Here is a 17,857-nt window from a genome sequence, read left to right as displayed (position 1 = left end):
GCTGGAGGAAAGGTGGCACTGAAACCTTTCACCATCACTGCTTTCACCATCACTGCTGCACCAAGCTGCACCATCACTGGCTGAGCAGCTTCAGCGTTTCCTTCCCAAGCACTGCTACTCCAATGGCCGATAGGCTGTCCGCTTGGCAGCAGAGGCACAAACTGTTGAGCTGCCACAGTGTCATCATTCAGGGCTAGTTAGCTGATGAGCACAGCTCAAAATACACCATATTCAAGTGTATCCTGTGGAGTATTTTCAGCTTTAGCATCTTTGCAATGAATGGTGAAAGGGGAATGATTTGAGGCAGCAGTGAAATAGCATGATTGCTGCAGGCTCTGAGAGAGTGCTGGGTCCTGTAACACTGTGTGGTAAATGCTTGAGAAGTTACATGGGGCTCCTCAGACCATTATGTTACATGTTAAAACATGGATTGATCAAGCTTTCAAAACCAGCATTGGATGGAGTTTCTGTATATCTTTATGTATCCTGGGAAATACCTAAGCAAAGCCACCTTACACATGGTGGCTTGCTCAGGTCTGTGCAGAAAATCACAGTCCAGACTAAACAGTCTATCACTCTTAGTTTTAAGTATCCCAGATGAAAAGACACATTTTTGTTTTAAACTGCTTTTAATACTGTTTTCTCAAAAAAAAAAAAAAAAATTCATTACCTCCTCGATCTTCTCAACAAGTTTAAGCCTCACAGCTTCCCTGCCTCCTCTGGAATTACTAAGTCATTGCAGACATCAAAAATAATGAAGAGGTGAAAGATTCAGCAGAAAGGCAAAATCTTACTGGAAAAAAAAATATTTCTTGATATCAAAAGCAATTTAAGAATAATGAACATATCTATCAGAATAATAAACAAACTTCCTGATGCATACAAGAATGCATATGAAGGAGGACATAAGACTTTGGGGTTTGTTTTTTTTTCTTTAAAACACCAATTCATTTTTAAAGTGAAAGTATCTATGTGCTTCTGGGGCTTTACATGAGTGGGATTTGCACTGCCTAAACTTTTGCTGTACTTTAAACTCAGCTAAATTAGCCAAACTGTGCAGAATGGGGGCTCTCTTTGCTTCATCTTTCAAGACAGATGGGTTAAGCTGAAACACAGTTCTCCATGTATCCATCCATGAGTATCCTGTTACTTAACACTAAGGAAATGGCAGAATGGTTCTGGCTAGCTTGAGATTGAATTTGAACAGGGATGAGAGATGTGGAAATGTGACTAGGGGTTAAAATTAAATGAATACATATTCAAAATAAAAGCAATGTGCAGTTCAGCTGAACCTTCTTGTAGGAAACTGAGATGTTTAGTTTCTTTGTGATATAGACTCTCAGTCCTCCCTGTCAGTGGCTTTGCAGCTGTTGCAAACATAGAAATAACCTGTAGCTCTATATTCCACACTAGACCTGATAAAGCAGTATTATTATAAGATTCTTGGTATTGGAAGAAAATGTTTGTCATAAGCCCTCATTTAAATACTCCTGAAACAAATACTTCTTTAGTCCTACCTGTACAGCAAGATGACTTCTTGGCAATTCAAACAGTCTAACCGAGAATAAGTGTAACTAATGTATGGGATACTGTAGCACTCCCATACCACTGCTAATAGAAGAAAAATTAATATTAGTTCCAATATGAATGGAGTGCTGGATTGACTGAACAGGGAGCTTTGAAATAAATATCTAAGAAATGTTTGGATGAAATGGACATCTTTACAGACATTTGGTCTGCATTTCAGAAATGTAGATGATTAAATCCACATTGTTGGCTTCTTCCCCCTCTGCACTATGTCTTTCTTTACATCTTGCAAAAAATTTATGAACAAAGTAATTGTAAATCTGCAATGTCTGTCTTGTCACTTAGATTCTTTTCAGAAATGCTGCCTTGCCAATGTAGATATACAATCCTGAATGATTAATATCTATTACTTATAATTCTAAATACAATGGAAGGTCACCAAACATACCCTGCCTAAAGGAGTCTGGAGCCCTTTAAAATCTCACTAGTGATGGATCCTGAGTGAGCTTAAAATCTTAGCAAAACACTTTTCTATGTAGGATTTCCAGTATTTCCTGCTTCTGACTATGGCTAAAGCCAAAAAAGCACAAAGGTGAGCAAAAGATACAGATCTGAAAACATGAGCTTGGATTTCGAACCCAAACAAAGGTCCGGGAGTGCCTGGATCTTGGATCAGCCTATAATAGAGCTATAAGTAAAATGCGAAGTTAGGATGCAGGGTGAGACTTGAATTCAGATAGAACAGGCATAGTAGGTAAAAACTGTTTCATTTTGCTCTTTCTTATATCTTTCCTTTTCTTATATCCATCAATACATCTATATAGAGTATCTTGGGGGTGTTAGAATAATGAAGATATTTAAGGATTTTTTAATTCTTATTAATTAAAAGGAAGGTAGCTTGGGGATTTTCAGATTTTATAATGAAATTCTAGAAAAATTTTACATAAAAATCATCTTAAAAAAAAGCTCATTGCACTAACAGCTCATTTTCTTTTTGTTATAACCTCAATCATTTTTAAACACAGTTTTTTACAAATAGATGCAACTGGAGGTCACTGAGATCAACTGATTATGATTTAGCCCTCTTCTAGCAAACCTAAAGAAAGACATTAGAACATATCAGAACCACAGGATCCAGTAAACTGGTGAAGATTCAGGTGGAAATCAGGTCAGACCCTGAACCGGTTCACTTACCCTGCCTGAGATCTGCTTCGTATTTGGACAATCTTCTCTAAGGAGCTAAATATAATAAGCACATAAGAATCTGCATCTGCCTCTGCGTCTTTATTCAAAGATTCACTGCAGCTGTGATTAAGCAAAAGAACTAACTGAAGTACAAACCTGGAAAAAATCAACTGAGAAAAATGTAGATTCTGTTGATGGGCATGCCCCTAGCGAAATTATAGTGAAAATTAAAAAATCCCAGTGACCATTAATCAGATAGAAGACTTTTCTCTAGAAATGAATTTGCCGAGCATTGCTGATGACACTTTTCTAAACAGGCAGCCATGTTGACCAGTGTGATGAGTGAAAACCAGAAAGACAGACAGAAAGGACTGAGTGAATTTAAATAAATAAATAAATAGTTGCCATAATTAAAAAAAAATAAATTACAAATAATTCCAATCTCATGAAGAAATGTTTTTAACAAGCCACATGTGCTTGTGCAGACACTTCTAATCTCATTAGATTGTTCTGGCTGCTATCAGTGTTCTCTGAGCCAGTTGATTTCTCAGCAGTGTTTTAAAGAGTGCGAGCCTTTGCTCTCCAGTCTAGCCACTGTTAAAATAGCCCATTCTAGGAGAAGACTTGGGAGTTCATGTACTTTCTTCCAAGGTTTTGAAAGTTTGGAACAAATTGACTATTACATGTGAAACAATAGTCAACCACAAACTATCTTCACAATCAACAATCAACATTCTGTTCCCAGCTGGTTAGTGTGAAAAGTGGAATAATCCCACCAAAGCAAGAGGATGGCTTCAGATTGTCATCAGCATCACATGGCAAAGGCTGATTTTCAATCCTGTCTCCAGTCCTCCAGCTTTTTGGTGCCAAACAAGAATCTCTCTGCTGTGAGATTCCCCTCGGTCAGAGTTCACAAGTTTGTGGTTCCCTTCAAATCAGTGCAGCTCTAGCAGATCTCATCAGAAGGGAAGACACCTTGGGTTACATCTTAGCCTTATTTTATCCTTGAAAACAACACTAAATCTCCCCAGACTGAAAATCAAGAGCCATGTGCACTGTTGTACATATCAGGGCAGCTGGGTTTCATGCAAAAGAGCTGTCATTATGAATTTGCTAAAGTAAGGTGCAAATAATCACTCACATAAAACAGATTGTGTCACGTAGATGCTACAGATAGAACAAATAATTGGTTTTAGAACATAATCCTAATTCAGAATCATGTAACCTGAATGGGTCAAACCTGGATGAATGGGACTAAGGCATAATGAATGGATTTTGGCTAGCATACTTGTTGAATTTCTGGATGGAAGTGTGCCTCTCTCTGTTTTAGCCTGCCCTCTCTGAGGGTCTCAGAGCAAACTTCTGGGGTGAGATGATGAGTGTTTGAAAGTGATCCATTTGGAGCCCAACATGAGGAAAATGCCCCCCCCCCACCTGGAATTCATGTGCAGCAACAGCTTTCTACTGCCTATCCAAGTTTCCCAAGATAGCAGTCATAAAGGAACTGGCAACCACACAGTCAAGATGACAATACCCTGCATCGTTTGGTTAGCTTTGCCAATTTCCTCTATAGTCACTGGAGACAATATGCTGTCCCCATTATCACTGTGTCTGCATGTCACTACCAACTTGCAGATCCAAGGTCTGCCCACCCAATTACTTGTTCATTCTTGTTTGTTTAAATATTCAGATCCAACAATATCACGTAAATTCTATGCAAAGTAGCATCTGCAAGTCTGACATACTCGTTCAGGTTTCCCCCTCTTGTGCCAAGTTAAAAACAAATGCCCTATAAACTCTTGGGCCTGCTAAAACAGAATATGCAGTCTGAGAGTTGGGGTCATACGCCTTTCCCCCCAACCCCTCTCAGATCTTGCTCCTGCCTCAAGGATGTCAACAGCACTGGGGAAAAAAACGTCCTTGAAATAGCCTACAGAAGAACCCGTTCTATGTGTTCCTAACTCTTGAAAATTCAGCTAACATCCTATTTTTAAAACTCCAAAGAATACAGGTGGTGATATACCCCAACATGAAAAAAGAAACTATTAAAGTGGATTAATTTCAAATACTGATTGCAAATAATACTAGTTGAGCAAGATCTCAGGTTCAGATTTCAAAAGGTCTCCATGATCCCACACTAGAGCTGCCTTCTCTTTTCTCAAGGGAGAAGCAGATTTGTCCCTTACCCATACACTTGAACAGATGAAGTCATAGGGATGCCAACCAGATAGCATAACAACAAAGTATATCTTAAGGCAACAAGGAGAAGAGTCTGTAAAAGGGGATAATGAGCCACCACTGAGGTCACTTAGGACTTGCTGAGCCGCTTGGCCACGTCTGCATAAGCTTGCTCAATTTCCTTGTCAGCTGCACAGGTGTTGGTGAATTCATCCCTGGCATACGCGTTCTTCAGGTACCGCCACAGCCCTGTCATCTCCGTTGGGAACTCAAAGTTGCGGTATTTCTTTGCAACAATCTAAACAAAGATAAAAGAGAGAAAAAAGTTAATTATTAGTGGTATATCTCCAGATTCTCTTTTAGAGAGCTTCTTACTCTTTCTTATTACATAATTAATCATAGAATCATAGTATAGTTAGGGTTGGAGAGGACCTGAAGATCATCAAGTTCCAACCCCCCTGCCATGGGCACTAATCCATATCACTCAAGGCTCTGTCCAACCCGGCCTTGAGCACCTTCAAGGATGGAGCATTCACAGCTTCCCTGGGCAACCCATTCCAGTGCCTCACCACCCTTACAGTAAAGAAATTCTTCTTTATATCTAATCTAAACTTCTCCTGCTCAAAGTTTGAACCCTACCACTACAGTCCCTAATGAAGAGTCCCTCCCCAGAAATAGGAAAGGACAGAAATGTTTGGAGGCTCAGGGACTTGAGAAACACAAAAGCCTGAAAAGTGACTGTTTGTTGTCCCATATCTTGCAAGGATTCCACTTGGCCTAAAGACACTCTAAACCAATGGCTTGATTACTGTCACCATGTTAAGATTTCTATGGTATCTGAAGTTCATTAATTTTACCATACTGGGTTTGGGGGTTTTTTACCAGTCTTCAGTACATTACTTGAAGCTGAGATGCCACATCAGAAAAAGCTGATAAGCTGAATCATAAAATGCAAGATAGGTTTAAGAGAAAGGTATTAGCAACAATTGTATATAACATATTTTCATATTAATTTTAACATTTATATTTACCATTATATTTTATATATCCTGTATCTGTATTTTTAATGTATGCAATTTATTTTGCCTGGCCAATGATGTCAGAGGATGTAACCACCTACAGCTGTTGGAAGGCTGTATCTGTCTTCATGCAAAAGAAAAATTCAGGGTGATATGGGTACCATGATTGAGAAACCAAGATGATTTAGCAGACATTAGAAACAGAAGTATTAGAACAAACTGGGAGAGAAAATGGTTATTTCAAGACTTGTCAGACTAGGAAATTGTCTATCAAGGGAAATTTTTGATTTCTAAAAACAGTCAGGCCCTTATTCAGGAAAATAGTTAAGTGCATACTTAATTTTAAGCACCTGTATAGTCCCATTGAAGTCAATGGGACTAATCTGTGCTTAAAGCTCGCTGGTGGGTTAAGTAGCTTCCTGGATTGGGACATTTCAGTTTTCCTGTAAGAATATACCATATAGAATAATCCTGCGGTGACAGAATGAACTGCTAATAGGAAGGGATGGATTAGCTAATTTAATGAGTGCTTCCAATCTCTAATTTTTCTGACAGTATAAAATTGTTCCTGGGCATAAATTACATACATATGTGCCACAGAGTTCCCCTCTATTTTTAAAGCACATGGTAGAGCTCTTTCCCATCTCAGATTTCTCAGGACAGTCATGCTCTTAGAAATGACTGTGATTTCTTTTTATTAGCAGGATTCACTTGGTATATGCAAGTCCAAATCCTGTCCTAAACTGCATTTAATTAAGCATTCTTGCCTTCAGTGACGCTTCACACACACATGGGGAAGATAAAACCCACTGGGCAACTTAAGTCAAGATTTTCATAATTTCCAGCACACATCTTCCATCAAATTAAAAACTAATTTACCCTTTTCTTCCATCTGTAAAATGTTTTTCAGGCAATATCCTATGGCTATGCTTGTCTGAGAAAGATTTTAATTCTTTTTTAACATCTTTCATTTCATCCAAGGGGACAAGAACCAGTAAAGGGCCGCATATTCATTTTGCACTGTCTGATTCCAATGTTACCAATGAAGACAAGCCAAATAAAGAGCTAAATTTGTGAGGATATTATCACATTTCTTACCTGGTGACTTATGCACTTTTGTATTGTTTTTACCTCCTTTGCATGCATGCAGTCAGCTGCCAGGCTCAGTTTATGTTTTGGCTCACGGAGCCAAGTTAGACGCATGTCTTTAATTCCTAGCTTATTTGCTTGCCAAGGCCTGCCAGGTACTTGCTTTATTCTAAAGAAACATGTCATCTTATAAATAAAGTAAATGCAACATTTACAAGTCAAGATGATGTACACCGTTTGCACTATACCAGTGACCATTGTACATCTTAAATCCTGGACCTCAGCAGTGACTTTGATTTGCTAACTTCTCTGTGTGAAGTATCAGCTGGAACAAATATTCCCTAAAAAGATGGACTGCTGCTCTTAAGCTATAAATGGATGGGAACTGACTAAAGCTCTGATTTCTCTCTTAAGAATAATGGAAACTAATAAATATGAAAGACTGCTGTTACTTGCAGCAGGGTAAAAATAAAGAGATGAGATACCTAGATCTTAATATTGTCTTTGCCACTAATTAGTGATGGGACAGTTTCCTCATGTATTTAATACATTATTTAAATTACCTTTAGGAAATAGTGAGGAGCAAAGGTACTTAAGGTATCTATGCTGAAATACTTTAGCAGGCAGCTGTCAGAGCAGGACACTTCATTGTCAGATAAGGCTTCTTTGACCATCATATGACATCTTTTACCTTGACAACATGGAGCTTGGGCAGAAGATTGCAGTCAGCAAGGGTCAGGTCATCTCCATCCAGAAACTTGCGTTTAGACACTTTCTCCTCTTCAGTGCTGTCTGCATCAATCTCCTCTGGCAGAGGGGTTCTCAGATAGTCATCCAGCTTCTTCAGAGCCTTCACCAAACCTTTTTCAAGGGCTTTGTCAAAAAGAAATGAATAAGTGATTAGGGCAAAGTAAGAATTATTTAGAAACACCCACTGTCAATGGCTATGGTAGTATCTAGAAAAAAAAAAATAAGGACCATCTTTTTGTTGTTAATTTGCACTCCAAAGTAGCCCAGCTAGGTCTGCCTGAAGGTAAAGTTCATCCTAAAATGGAAAAAGTGGACACAGGAAACTACTGTGCCACGTCTTCTCCTGACTAGCACAAAGAGGTCATGGAAGGAAAGAACAGCTTGTCAGCATGATACACCAATAAAACACATACACCCTACAGCATTCCTCTGGTCTGTTGAGGCCATCACACAGTAAACTGGAGGCCTGTACGCTGTTACTTTATATTTCTAAACAGCTAGGTAGGACTGTAATGAAACAGAATTTCCCAGCATTACTTCAGTTCTAAGAAGCTGTAGTTTTGCAAGTTTCAAATTTCTTCCCAAGTAATTAAAGGCAATAGCATTAATTCTGAAGATGCTAACCAGAGCTCTAAGGAGCTGGAAGATACACTGCAACTGAAACAAAGGTAAGATTTGTGTAATATTGTTGATATTTAACAATAATGAAATACATCGCTACACAGGTGAGATGTTCAACCACTGTTAAGATTTTCCCCACTTCATGTTCAACTTAGGTGCAAATTCTCTTTCTGACACGTCTCCAACAGGGTATCACAATGGAGAGGATATTTTAGACCTTTTACTGAAGACCATGTCCCACACTGCTGCTGGCTCCAGCAAATTCCAGTCTTTAAATGCCACTTAGACATAGTATAAAGAAGAGTACAAAGTTTTTACTTTAAAGTACCAACCCAGGCACAGAATTTGTGTTCTTATACTTTACTGCCTGGATAATAGAAAAAGTTGATTGCAATAATGCACTTACAGAAAGCTGAATGACTGTGCCCATGTTTGCACGGTATTTAAATGTCAAACACTCCGGGGTAAGAAGGGTCTTCTGCATTTCTATTCGAAGGTTGATAAGTACAGGGGAGTCCTTGCCCCTCACAAGTGCCCCAAAGTGAGAAAGCAATATAAATAAGAAACAGCAAGAATTTACAATGTGAAAAAATAACAACATGACTCATGGGCTTAGGGCCAGAATTTCAGCTGGTGAAAATTACCTGTAGTGATTTATACCTGCTGCAGATCTGGCCTGGAGTCAGCATTTAAGGCCTAATCCTGTAAAATGTTATATCCCTGAGTAACGTACTGCCATTTAACTTGGGGAAGACTACTCAATGCTTCAGGTTACTCAGGTGGTGTAGCACTACAAGGCCTATGGAGGTAAATATATTTATGGAGCACCACACAAGCCTCAAAAGGCTTCAGGGATCATCCAGCATAGAGTAGCTTGCTAGCACAGGTAGCTCTGCTGTCAGCCACCCCTGTGCTTTTGGCATGGAGAGAAATGAGGCATGCATAGGGCCATTGAGAGAGCAGGAGCTGGACATCACAGAACATGATTTCTTTGCTGCCTTAACATCCATTAAACCTTGTGCCAGCAGGGGAAGTCAGATTAAGCTGCCTGATGTTTTGCTCCCACTGAAGCCTCTTGGCCAAGCACCAGGAGCCATACCAGCTCTTTTGTGGCTGACTCCTAGACACAGTGGCAAATCCTGGCTTAATTGATTGACTGGAGAAATGACTGCAATCCAACTGAAAACACCCCAACAAACATAGCAGGGAGGGAAAGAATTTTATTTCTGAAAGCAGAGCATCTAAATCGACTGAAGTGCTGCCATCCATGAAACAAAAGTGTTGCCATCCCTCATTTAATCAATCCAAATTGAATTTTGACACTGACATTCTGCTGTCAGATGCTGGCAGTGGTGTCTTTAATTGTCTGCAGCTGTGCTCTGCTGCACAACTTCTACTGAAGGGTAATAATTTCATCGTGTGTAATATACCCCCACGTGGCAACACTCAAAAGATTCAGCAGTCTATGGTTTGACCCATGACACCTGTTGAACAGATAGTTCTCCTTCTCTTGGTCAGCTTCGGACTATGCCCTCTTAGAGTGCATTCATTTAGAGACAGTGGAATCAAATTACTGTTATTTAATTCAATTTTGCTCATCCAGACTTTAGAGAACTGGCTTAGCACTGAGCATTTTCCAGTATCGCCTTCACCCAGTAGGATTGTTGGTCAGCTGAGTCCTCTCTGCAATATTTCCAGTATCGGTACTATGTTAGATGTTTGGTGCTAGCCCATGGGGCCAGTTAGGTGTGTGTACAAAGACAGGAGCAGCAGGTGAGATGCATCTATGTAACTTTTCTTTATAGGTGGGTTTTTTTTGCTCTTACTGATATATCAAAATGCTTCATGGCCGACGCAAAAAAACAATAGCTGGAGTGAAGCCTATTTGTGACAGTGGGAAAAACATCTATCTGGATTCATACCTGGCACTTGCAGACAGCAACTTTCAGCCAGAAATAAGTATATGTTCAGAGTTTAACACATCTGTAACCTTATTCACAGGCACTGCTGGAACCCACAGGATCCTGTTGACATCTTACAGGCAGGGCCATCTCATACCCTGATAGTCAAGAACTGAATCACTACTTGTAACATGAATGACCCCATGTAATTAATCAAAACTCTTCTGATTCTAGTAGATCTCTCATAACAGCCATGAAAATTGAAGAGTAGTGAAGAAGGGCGAACTGCCTTTCTTCCAACTGAATAGTGACAGAATTTTTAAAAGCTAAGAGAATTAAGATCCTAAACCTGCCATTTCAGATGGAGTTCAGGTACAGGATCAGATTTTTAAAGTCTGTCAATGTTTTTTAAGCCATTTTTTGAAATCCATATGCAAACATCCATGTTTCAAATCCTACTTTCTAGGTGCCCTGACAGATTCAGATTTATCTATATGATTTAAGTCATGTTCCTTGAGAAGGTGCTCAGAGAAATGCCCACTGAGAGTAGGAGGATGAATAAAAGAGTCTCAAAAATATTGAAGCAAGAGGTTTCTAAGTGTCGTATCTCAGAAAGAATCAAAAGTATAATGCTGGCATGACTGAGGAACTCCCCCTATGTTTGAATTCACCAGTGACCTCCCAGAACAGAGAGGTATCAAAAGGACAGTTTTTAGTTTCTTAGAAAAAAAACTGGGAGAAGTGCTCCTTGTGACCACAAAGAGTTGAGGTTAAAAGCTTGATACAATGGAGAGCAGTGATGAGTGGCATTCTTCAGGGATCAGTATTGGTTTTGTCAGTGACATGAACAGTGGGATTGAGTGCACCCTCATCAAGTCTGCCGAGACACCAAGATGTGTGGTGCAATCAACATGCTGGAGGGAAGGGATGCCATCCAGAGTGATCTCAACAGTCTTGAAAGGTGCACCAGTGCGTACCTCATGAAGTTCAACAAGGCCATGAGCAAGATCCTGCAATTTCAGAAACATTTAAACAGCCAATTCCCTTGGCAACTTAACCTCTTGGAAACATCATTAAGTAACTACTTTAACTGGTAACAGCTGAGGCTCCACTGCAAATCAATGGGTGGGATTAATCTCTGTGAAGTGAGTAAATTAAATCAGCTTCCTGTAGTCAATGGAGTCTCTTCTACATTTGGTTTAGGTGTCCCCTAAATCAGCTGTTTGGAGAACTTCTCCTGAAGTGTCTAATCTCAGACTTGCATTGTCTTGGTAGTGTCAGGGTGGACAATTCGGTATTACAACACTGAATGGAACTATGCCTGAGGATGTGGCTCTGCTGCTTTTGGAATTTCTACTTCCCCACTCTGCAGACTTTCAGTATTAATATAAAGATCCCAAATGTGACCCATTCTGCAAGAGGAGCCCTGCTGTTAGCTTACCCATGCAACTGCTGCAATGTCTGAACTCTTAGAAACCATCTTCCTGGATAGTGAATTCACCAAGCACAAAGGCACAAGCATTGTATTGCCTCCACGGTGACGTATTTAATGTAACTTCAAATTTTAAGAAGCTCTAGCTGTGTATATACAAAATCCACGGTGGGACCATCTGTCTCATCCTCCACTCTAGGCTATTTATGCAGTCCAAGACAATTTATAGCAATCACAGTCCTGCTGTGTCACCCTACCAGTAGTAAACAACAGTATTAACAAAAAAAAACCCTCACGAACTCTTTGTGATTTTCCTTCTCCCTTCAAAACTATGCTTTATACAACTTTAGTTAAGAATCCTGAGTTAGAAGCCAGAAAAATAGCACTTTCCAACCTCAAAGCAACCACAGAACACTTAATGAATGTATTACCATCTGTCAAATGCACAGGGTGAGGTTCAATTTAGCTGATGATACCTAATTCACAATGACGCTCTGTTTTCAGCAAAAGGTTACTTGATGTTGAACAATGACATTAACAAATCTTGACATGCACAGAAATATAAATAATGTAACAGAAGTTAATAATTGGCAAAATTGTGCTCTCAGTTACACTGACATAAAAGAGGAGTAACTCCACATTGTCAACAAGCTATTCCGTATTTACTCCAGTTCAACCAAGAGACATACTTTGGCTCTGTTACTCAACTCTTCAAGCAAAAACTTCCTTAAACTATTAGCCTGTGCAACTATTTCCAGGGGACGAAGAGAAGCTGTTGTGTCTTGAAGTAGTTATACCACAATGGAACCAAACATGGGAAAACGTAAATGCATGGAGCAATACTTCGGGGGGGGGGGGGGGGGGGGGGGGAAGGAAAGAGTGAGCAAATGTCAAAGATTCATTACTAGGTACTCAGGATGAAATTTTGATCATACCAAAGCCCATGGAAGTTTTGCTGTTGACTCCCTTGGAGTTAGGATTTCTACTGAAGCTTTTAAAGCCAAAAAGGACTACTATTACCAGTTAATCTGACCTCCAAAATAATACTGGCCATAAAACTCCCATCATCACTGGCCATTTCCATCTCTACTTTCTGTGGGTCAAATAAGGCTGAATTAAAGTGGAAAGTAACTAGAAAGTAGTAAAAGAAAAACCGTTTGGAAAAAGTAAAACTGATTCAGGCTGCCCACACCCACAGCATTTGCAGAGGTCAGACAAGGACTCTTCTTCCCCTTCCTTGAACTCCAAATATTTCCTTCCTTGTTCAATGCTGGGACGAAGTGAAATAGCAAAACAGACAAAGCACATAAATGCCAAACTCTGTGGCCTGAAGGAGCCACTGGAAGGCAAATCATTCCATCCTAAAATAGTAGCCTAGGAAAAGCTGAATTACCACCAGAGGAGCCTCTCTCTTTTGAGAACAGGCAGACTGGCTACCTAAATTTAATATAGCTAAAATTAGGTGAGATGACTCCTGTTTTATGTGTCTGAGTGGAACCATTGCAGAATGAGAATTTTACTTGATAGTTATTATGAGAAGAGATGCAAAGCACAGAGGGCACAATAAGAGCATTAAGAACAATTGTTTCTTTGCCAAACTGAACATGAAAAACTGTTTGATTTATGTTATACAAGAGCAAGATTAGTTCATTCTTTAAACAAAGTTTAAAAGCAAACAAAGTAGTTTAAAGAAAAATAACATAAGATTTCCAAACAAGCATGAAAACAAAAAGAAAGCCATGTTTTGGGATGGTTGGTTGAGTAAATCATGCCTAGACATTCCATAATTTTCACATCACTTTTAAAATGTTGGTAATCTTCAAAATTAACATCTTTTCCAAATTGAAAAAAAAAAGAATAACCTTTAGTTTCAAAAGGTTTAAGAGAAAATACTTTCACTTTTCAAAACAAGTCATTCTTCACCAAATTCAACCTACATTTCCCAATAATTCAGGTTACTCACACCGCACACGGCATTTTTCTGTCAAATAAACATTTTGTCACAAAATATTTTCTCCAAGGCAAAGTAAAATACATGTGGCCCTCTTCATAAGAGAATACCACTGAAAGCACAGTGACAACAAGGCTTCGAAGTCATCTAAGCCAAGCAACATAATGACTTTTGTAGCCATCATCTGAAACCACCTGAGACTGACCTCAGCAGAACCGCAAGTTTCTTAATTGTCAAGCCTGGGCAAGTTCAACAATGATACATGGGTACAAAAATGAACAACGATTCCTGCTGCTACCCTGGATCACTGATTGATGCTTTTCCTTTTTACTGCTTTCTTCCACTGCCCTCCAGTAAGATTTATCCTGTAACACACGCAAATGAACTTGGTGAAATATGCAATGAGGGAAAAGGGGGAACAGTACATAAATATTCACAGTCTCACACAAACAATCTGAGATTTATTTTTCCTTTAAAAATACAAACCACCTTTCCTGATCACTTCCAGATTCAGAGTTTGATATTATGTGAGACCCAATACTGTTTTCTGGTAGGAGAGGGAAACCAGCTAAGAAACAGCAATTTAAGGTAAGAAAATATCATTCTACCAGCCTGACAGTCTGATTAAAGACCAACGATTCATATTTTCACTCTCTTTTTTTCTCCATCCTGCTCATTTTTTTTCCAGGCAGGCTCAACAGAGTATTGTAACTTTAATCTGTATAGATTAATTCTTCTTACATGGAGGAGCTGTGACTGCAATATGTACACCACTGTATTACATATTGAACAGCTTGTCTTCCTCCCTGTGATTTCAATATAACCCTTGGGATTTGAGTGCTGCCTTGATTTCTTTTGTTTAGCCATTTCAGAGTCAGGTATCTTGTCTAAGCTGGTTACGTAGGTTCCCTCTCTGCTCAGAGGTACTAAGCATCTCCAGAGAGCAATTCCTTCCAACTTCCTGAGACACCTGATTTAAACTGCTGTGACTCACTCCACACAAGCCCTCCTTGATGCTTGAATTATAGATAAAGCCTAAAGGACTAATTCAGACTAGACACCTAACTTTCAGGGAGGTAAAATTAGGTGAGATGAATCCTACCCTTTAAATACAATTTCACGGTTCACCTAAGTGATGTAGGATTATACCTCCCATTTTATTTCATGTTACTTAAATATTAGGGCTTACTCCCCAAAGTACATTGCCAATTTGAGCATCGCAACATCCTTTCCAGGCATGTTTCTGCCTTGTAAAATCCCCAGCTCTGAGCAGTGCCTATACTGAGAGGCAAATGAGTGGGCAGTCACAAAGAGAACCATTAGAAATTCAGAGAAGGAGGATGGATGTTGTATACTCCCAGGAACCCAAGGCATACAGATGCCTAACTCTGGGCCAAAGGGAGTTTCAGGGTGAGTCACCCTCCTATTAAAGATGTTCCACTCTAGATAAATAATGCAATATTCACTGGAACAGAGACTTCTGCATGTTCCCACAATAAAGATAAATGCCCATACAACTATGCTGAAAGGTTGTGATCTGTTTCTCCTAATTTAATGAATCAATGAATACCTAGTTGTGTATACAGAAGAAAAATAGATTAGTTTTTCTTATTCCTCAAGTCTACTTTCCTGGTTAGGGATTTCTCTTAGGAATTTTTCTTAGGGCCCTGGGGATCGTAATCATCATCAAAATCAGTCAGAGCTGTGACTTGAAAATGGATTTTTACTGCTAGTCAGTGTTCAGGTGAGCTCACACCAGTAGTGGGATGAGCCATAAAAACACAGGTACACACATGCAAACAGCCACACAACTTCAGTCATAAGTTGCCTTTCAGACGTGGTCTAAACCATGCATAAATAGGTATATATATTTCAGTATATGTTGGCATATATGTTCTGTGTATGTCTAGTGAGAGAAATGGAGGTGCTAAACCCCAGGAGCACTTCATACATGACTTCAAGGAACATGGAGCTGAAATACAGTTGTTAGATACCCAAAGCAACCTTAGGAACACAGACACATCAAAAGTCTAATGATTGACTTACAGATAAGGTTCACCTTGCCTAACTTCAGCCATCAAAGCATTAGGTAATTAGTCCAACCTAGTTGTTCAAGTCTCCTTTATAGATCGCAATGAAAGAAAGGCACTGCCAAACGTTTATATCCATATTTTAAGATCAAACTGCCCTTCTGAAATGGACCTATTTCTCTCTCCACTGACCACAAAAGAAGCCAGGAATATTGAATGGCTAATGTTTACCTTTTAGAGAGACTTAGGTGAACTGATCCCTCCCTTACCATCCCTCTTCCATTCCCTCCCTACCTTATCTACAAACTCTTGATGATGTGAATTGATCGATTAGCACTTCAAACCTGAAGTCTAAAATATTTCAGCAGACTTGACTCAAAAACTCCACAGAAGGCATCTCTCAGTCTCAGAGGGACTGACACCTGAATTCCCCAGGTACCCCTTCCTAAGACTGAGCACAATGATCCAAGTTTAAGAGGTTAGCTGGATTTAGGACACCTGAGTCTCTTCTTCTCAAGCTTTTCTACATGACCTATATAAGGTTTAATGACTTAAATTCCCTGCCTTCCAACTTCCTATATATAAAATAACGATAATAGCACTCTTCAGCCACAAACTGTACATTGGTAGAACCAGTATTTTTAGCAATCAAAAAGAAAGAAGTAAAAGCAGTCCACCAGCCACAGACTTACGTTTCAGGTTAGAGGGGGATAAACAGTAAATATGAAACATCTTTCTATTTTTGTGATACCATCTGTCCTACTCCCAGATTAAATTTAGAGAAACAGGTGAATCAATAATGTTTTCAAAGCAAAAAAAAACAAAAAAAAAAATTAAACACATTTTTCAAATATCTAGAAAGTTTGTTTTAACTTGTTTCTAGTCTTAGACTAAAAACTCAGTTTTCTTCCTTCTCTTTTCTTACATGGCTTTACAGTGGAGGTAATAAATAAATGTAATACTTGTAACTTTATCATAAAGAATGAAATTGGAGCTCCTTCAAATGCTGTTTTTTAAGAAGAGAACCCAGGTGTTCCAATGACACCAAAAGAGGGGTTCATTTCCCAGTCTCTTAAGAGGCCAAGTGACCCTGAGGGCAGGAAGCAAGTCAATGTAAAACTACTGTCCTACAAGTGCCCCAGGAAGAACAGCACCTAACGTGCATTTCACAAATCATTGTAACCTTGCAGCAGCACTTCAGTGACAAGCATCACTCCTAGAGCATGTCCCCAAGGGCCTATTCCTGACCCCTGTAATGCTAGTCTTTTGCAGGTGTCCCTAAAACAAATGCAGAAAAGGAGCAGCTGATTTGCATCAGAAAACTGAGAAAAAAACCACCCCAAAACCCAAAAAAAACCCAACCAAAACCACCAAGCCTGGCTGATTATAAAACCACATATGTATAGCATGAGATTATCACTCTTGTATCATGATTTTTAGGATGCTGTATCTGTTTACTCAAAGTGTAAAGTTTTGGTTTACTACCAAAGAGCAAAAAGATGATTCTGGGACTAACACAGGAAAACTAACTACATGCTTTTGCACTAACTTCTGGTAGGGACTGCAACTGGGCTTTAGAGACAGTGCTGTGGGGACCCCTTGTGTTCTAATATTTAAGTTCCTCTACAGGCTGTTGATGCTTGCATCTTTAATATTCTTTCAATCCCAGGCATGTAGAGGAATAAAGTCTGCTTTTGTTTACAGCAGGATAATAATCCCCATTTCACTCCCCTGTTTTCGAGTATGTTATTTAACTTCAGCAATAGTGGAGGGAAGACACATGAGAGGGAAATGCAGCAATGCAGCCCAGAAGCACCTGAGGATGAAGTTTTAAAGCTTATTGAAATCCCACATTAACTTGGCAAATCTCAGTCTCAAATTGTTGCATTTTAATGTTTCCAGTATTTTCTGCCCTTTGTGTCCAAAAATTGTTACTGAGATACAAAAACCATGAGATGATGAGATTTACAAATGACTCACATCTTAATTCTTTTCCATTGTTTTTCTGTTTTTGAGATTTCTTGTTTCAAGCCCCATGAAATTACTTAGAGATCATCATGACTATGCCTCAACTTAACCTCTCTGAAGGGAGCAGAGGCAAAAAGTTATAATTATGTCTGGATGTATGTAAAACTTCCAAGTGCTACTAGGGAGGTCATATTCTCTCTGTTGGA

The 17,857-nt window shown here is 39.3% G+C and overlaps 1 protein-coding gene across 2 annotated transcripts in view; it reads right to left on the bottom strand.

Moving 5' to 3' along the window:
- Positions 1 to 4,552: 4,552 nt before the first annotated feature.
- Positions 4,553 to 17,857, bottom strand: part of CLIC5 (chloride intracellular channel 5) — a 74,014-nt gene continuing 60,709 nt past the window's right edge. For both annotated transcript variants that reach the window (XM_061460975.1, XM_061460976.1), the window contains exons 5-6: positions 7,690 to 7,871; positions 4,553 to 5,188 (exon numbers count right to left, since the gene is read on the bottom strand). In XM_061460975.1, coding sequence (XP_061316959.1) covers positions 5,021 to 5,188; positions 7,690 to 7,871 — 350 coding nt within the window. In that variant the 3' untranslated portion in view covers positions 4,553 to 5,020. The remainder of the gene's footprint in view (positions 5,189 to 7,689; positions 7,872 to 17,857) is intronic.

Source organism: Pezoporus flaviventris, unplaced genomic scaffold (assembly GCF_033815535.1).
Source record: "Pezoporus flaviventris isolate CSIRO_AGI_PZ_B2104156 unplaced genomic scaffold, CSIRO_AGI_Pfla_v1 ptg000031l, whole genome shotgun sequence".
NCBI classification, from domain to species: Eukaryota; Metazoa; Chordata; class Aves; order Psittaciformes; family Psittacidae; genus Pezoporus; species Pezoporus flaviventris.
Note: the sequence above shows the minus strand (reverse complement) of the source record. Positions and strands in the feature narration are given on the sequence as shown.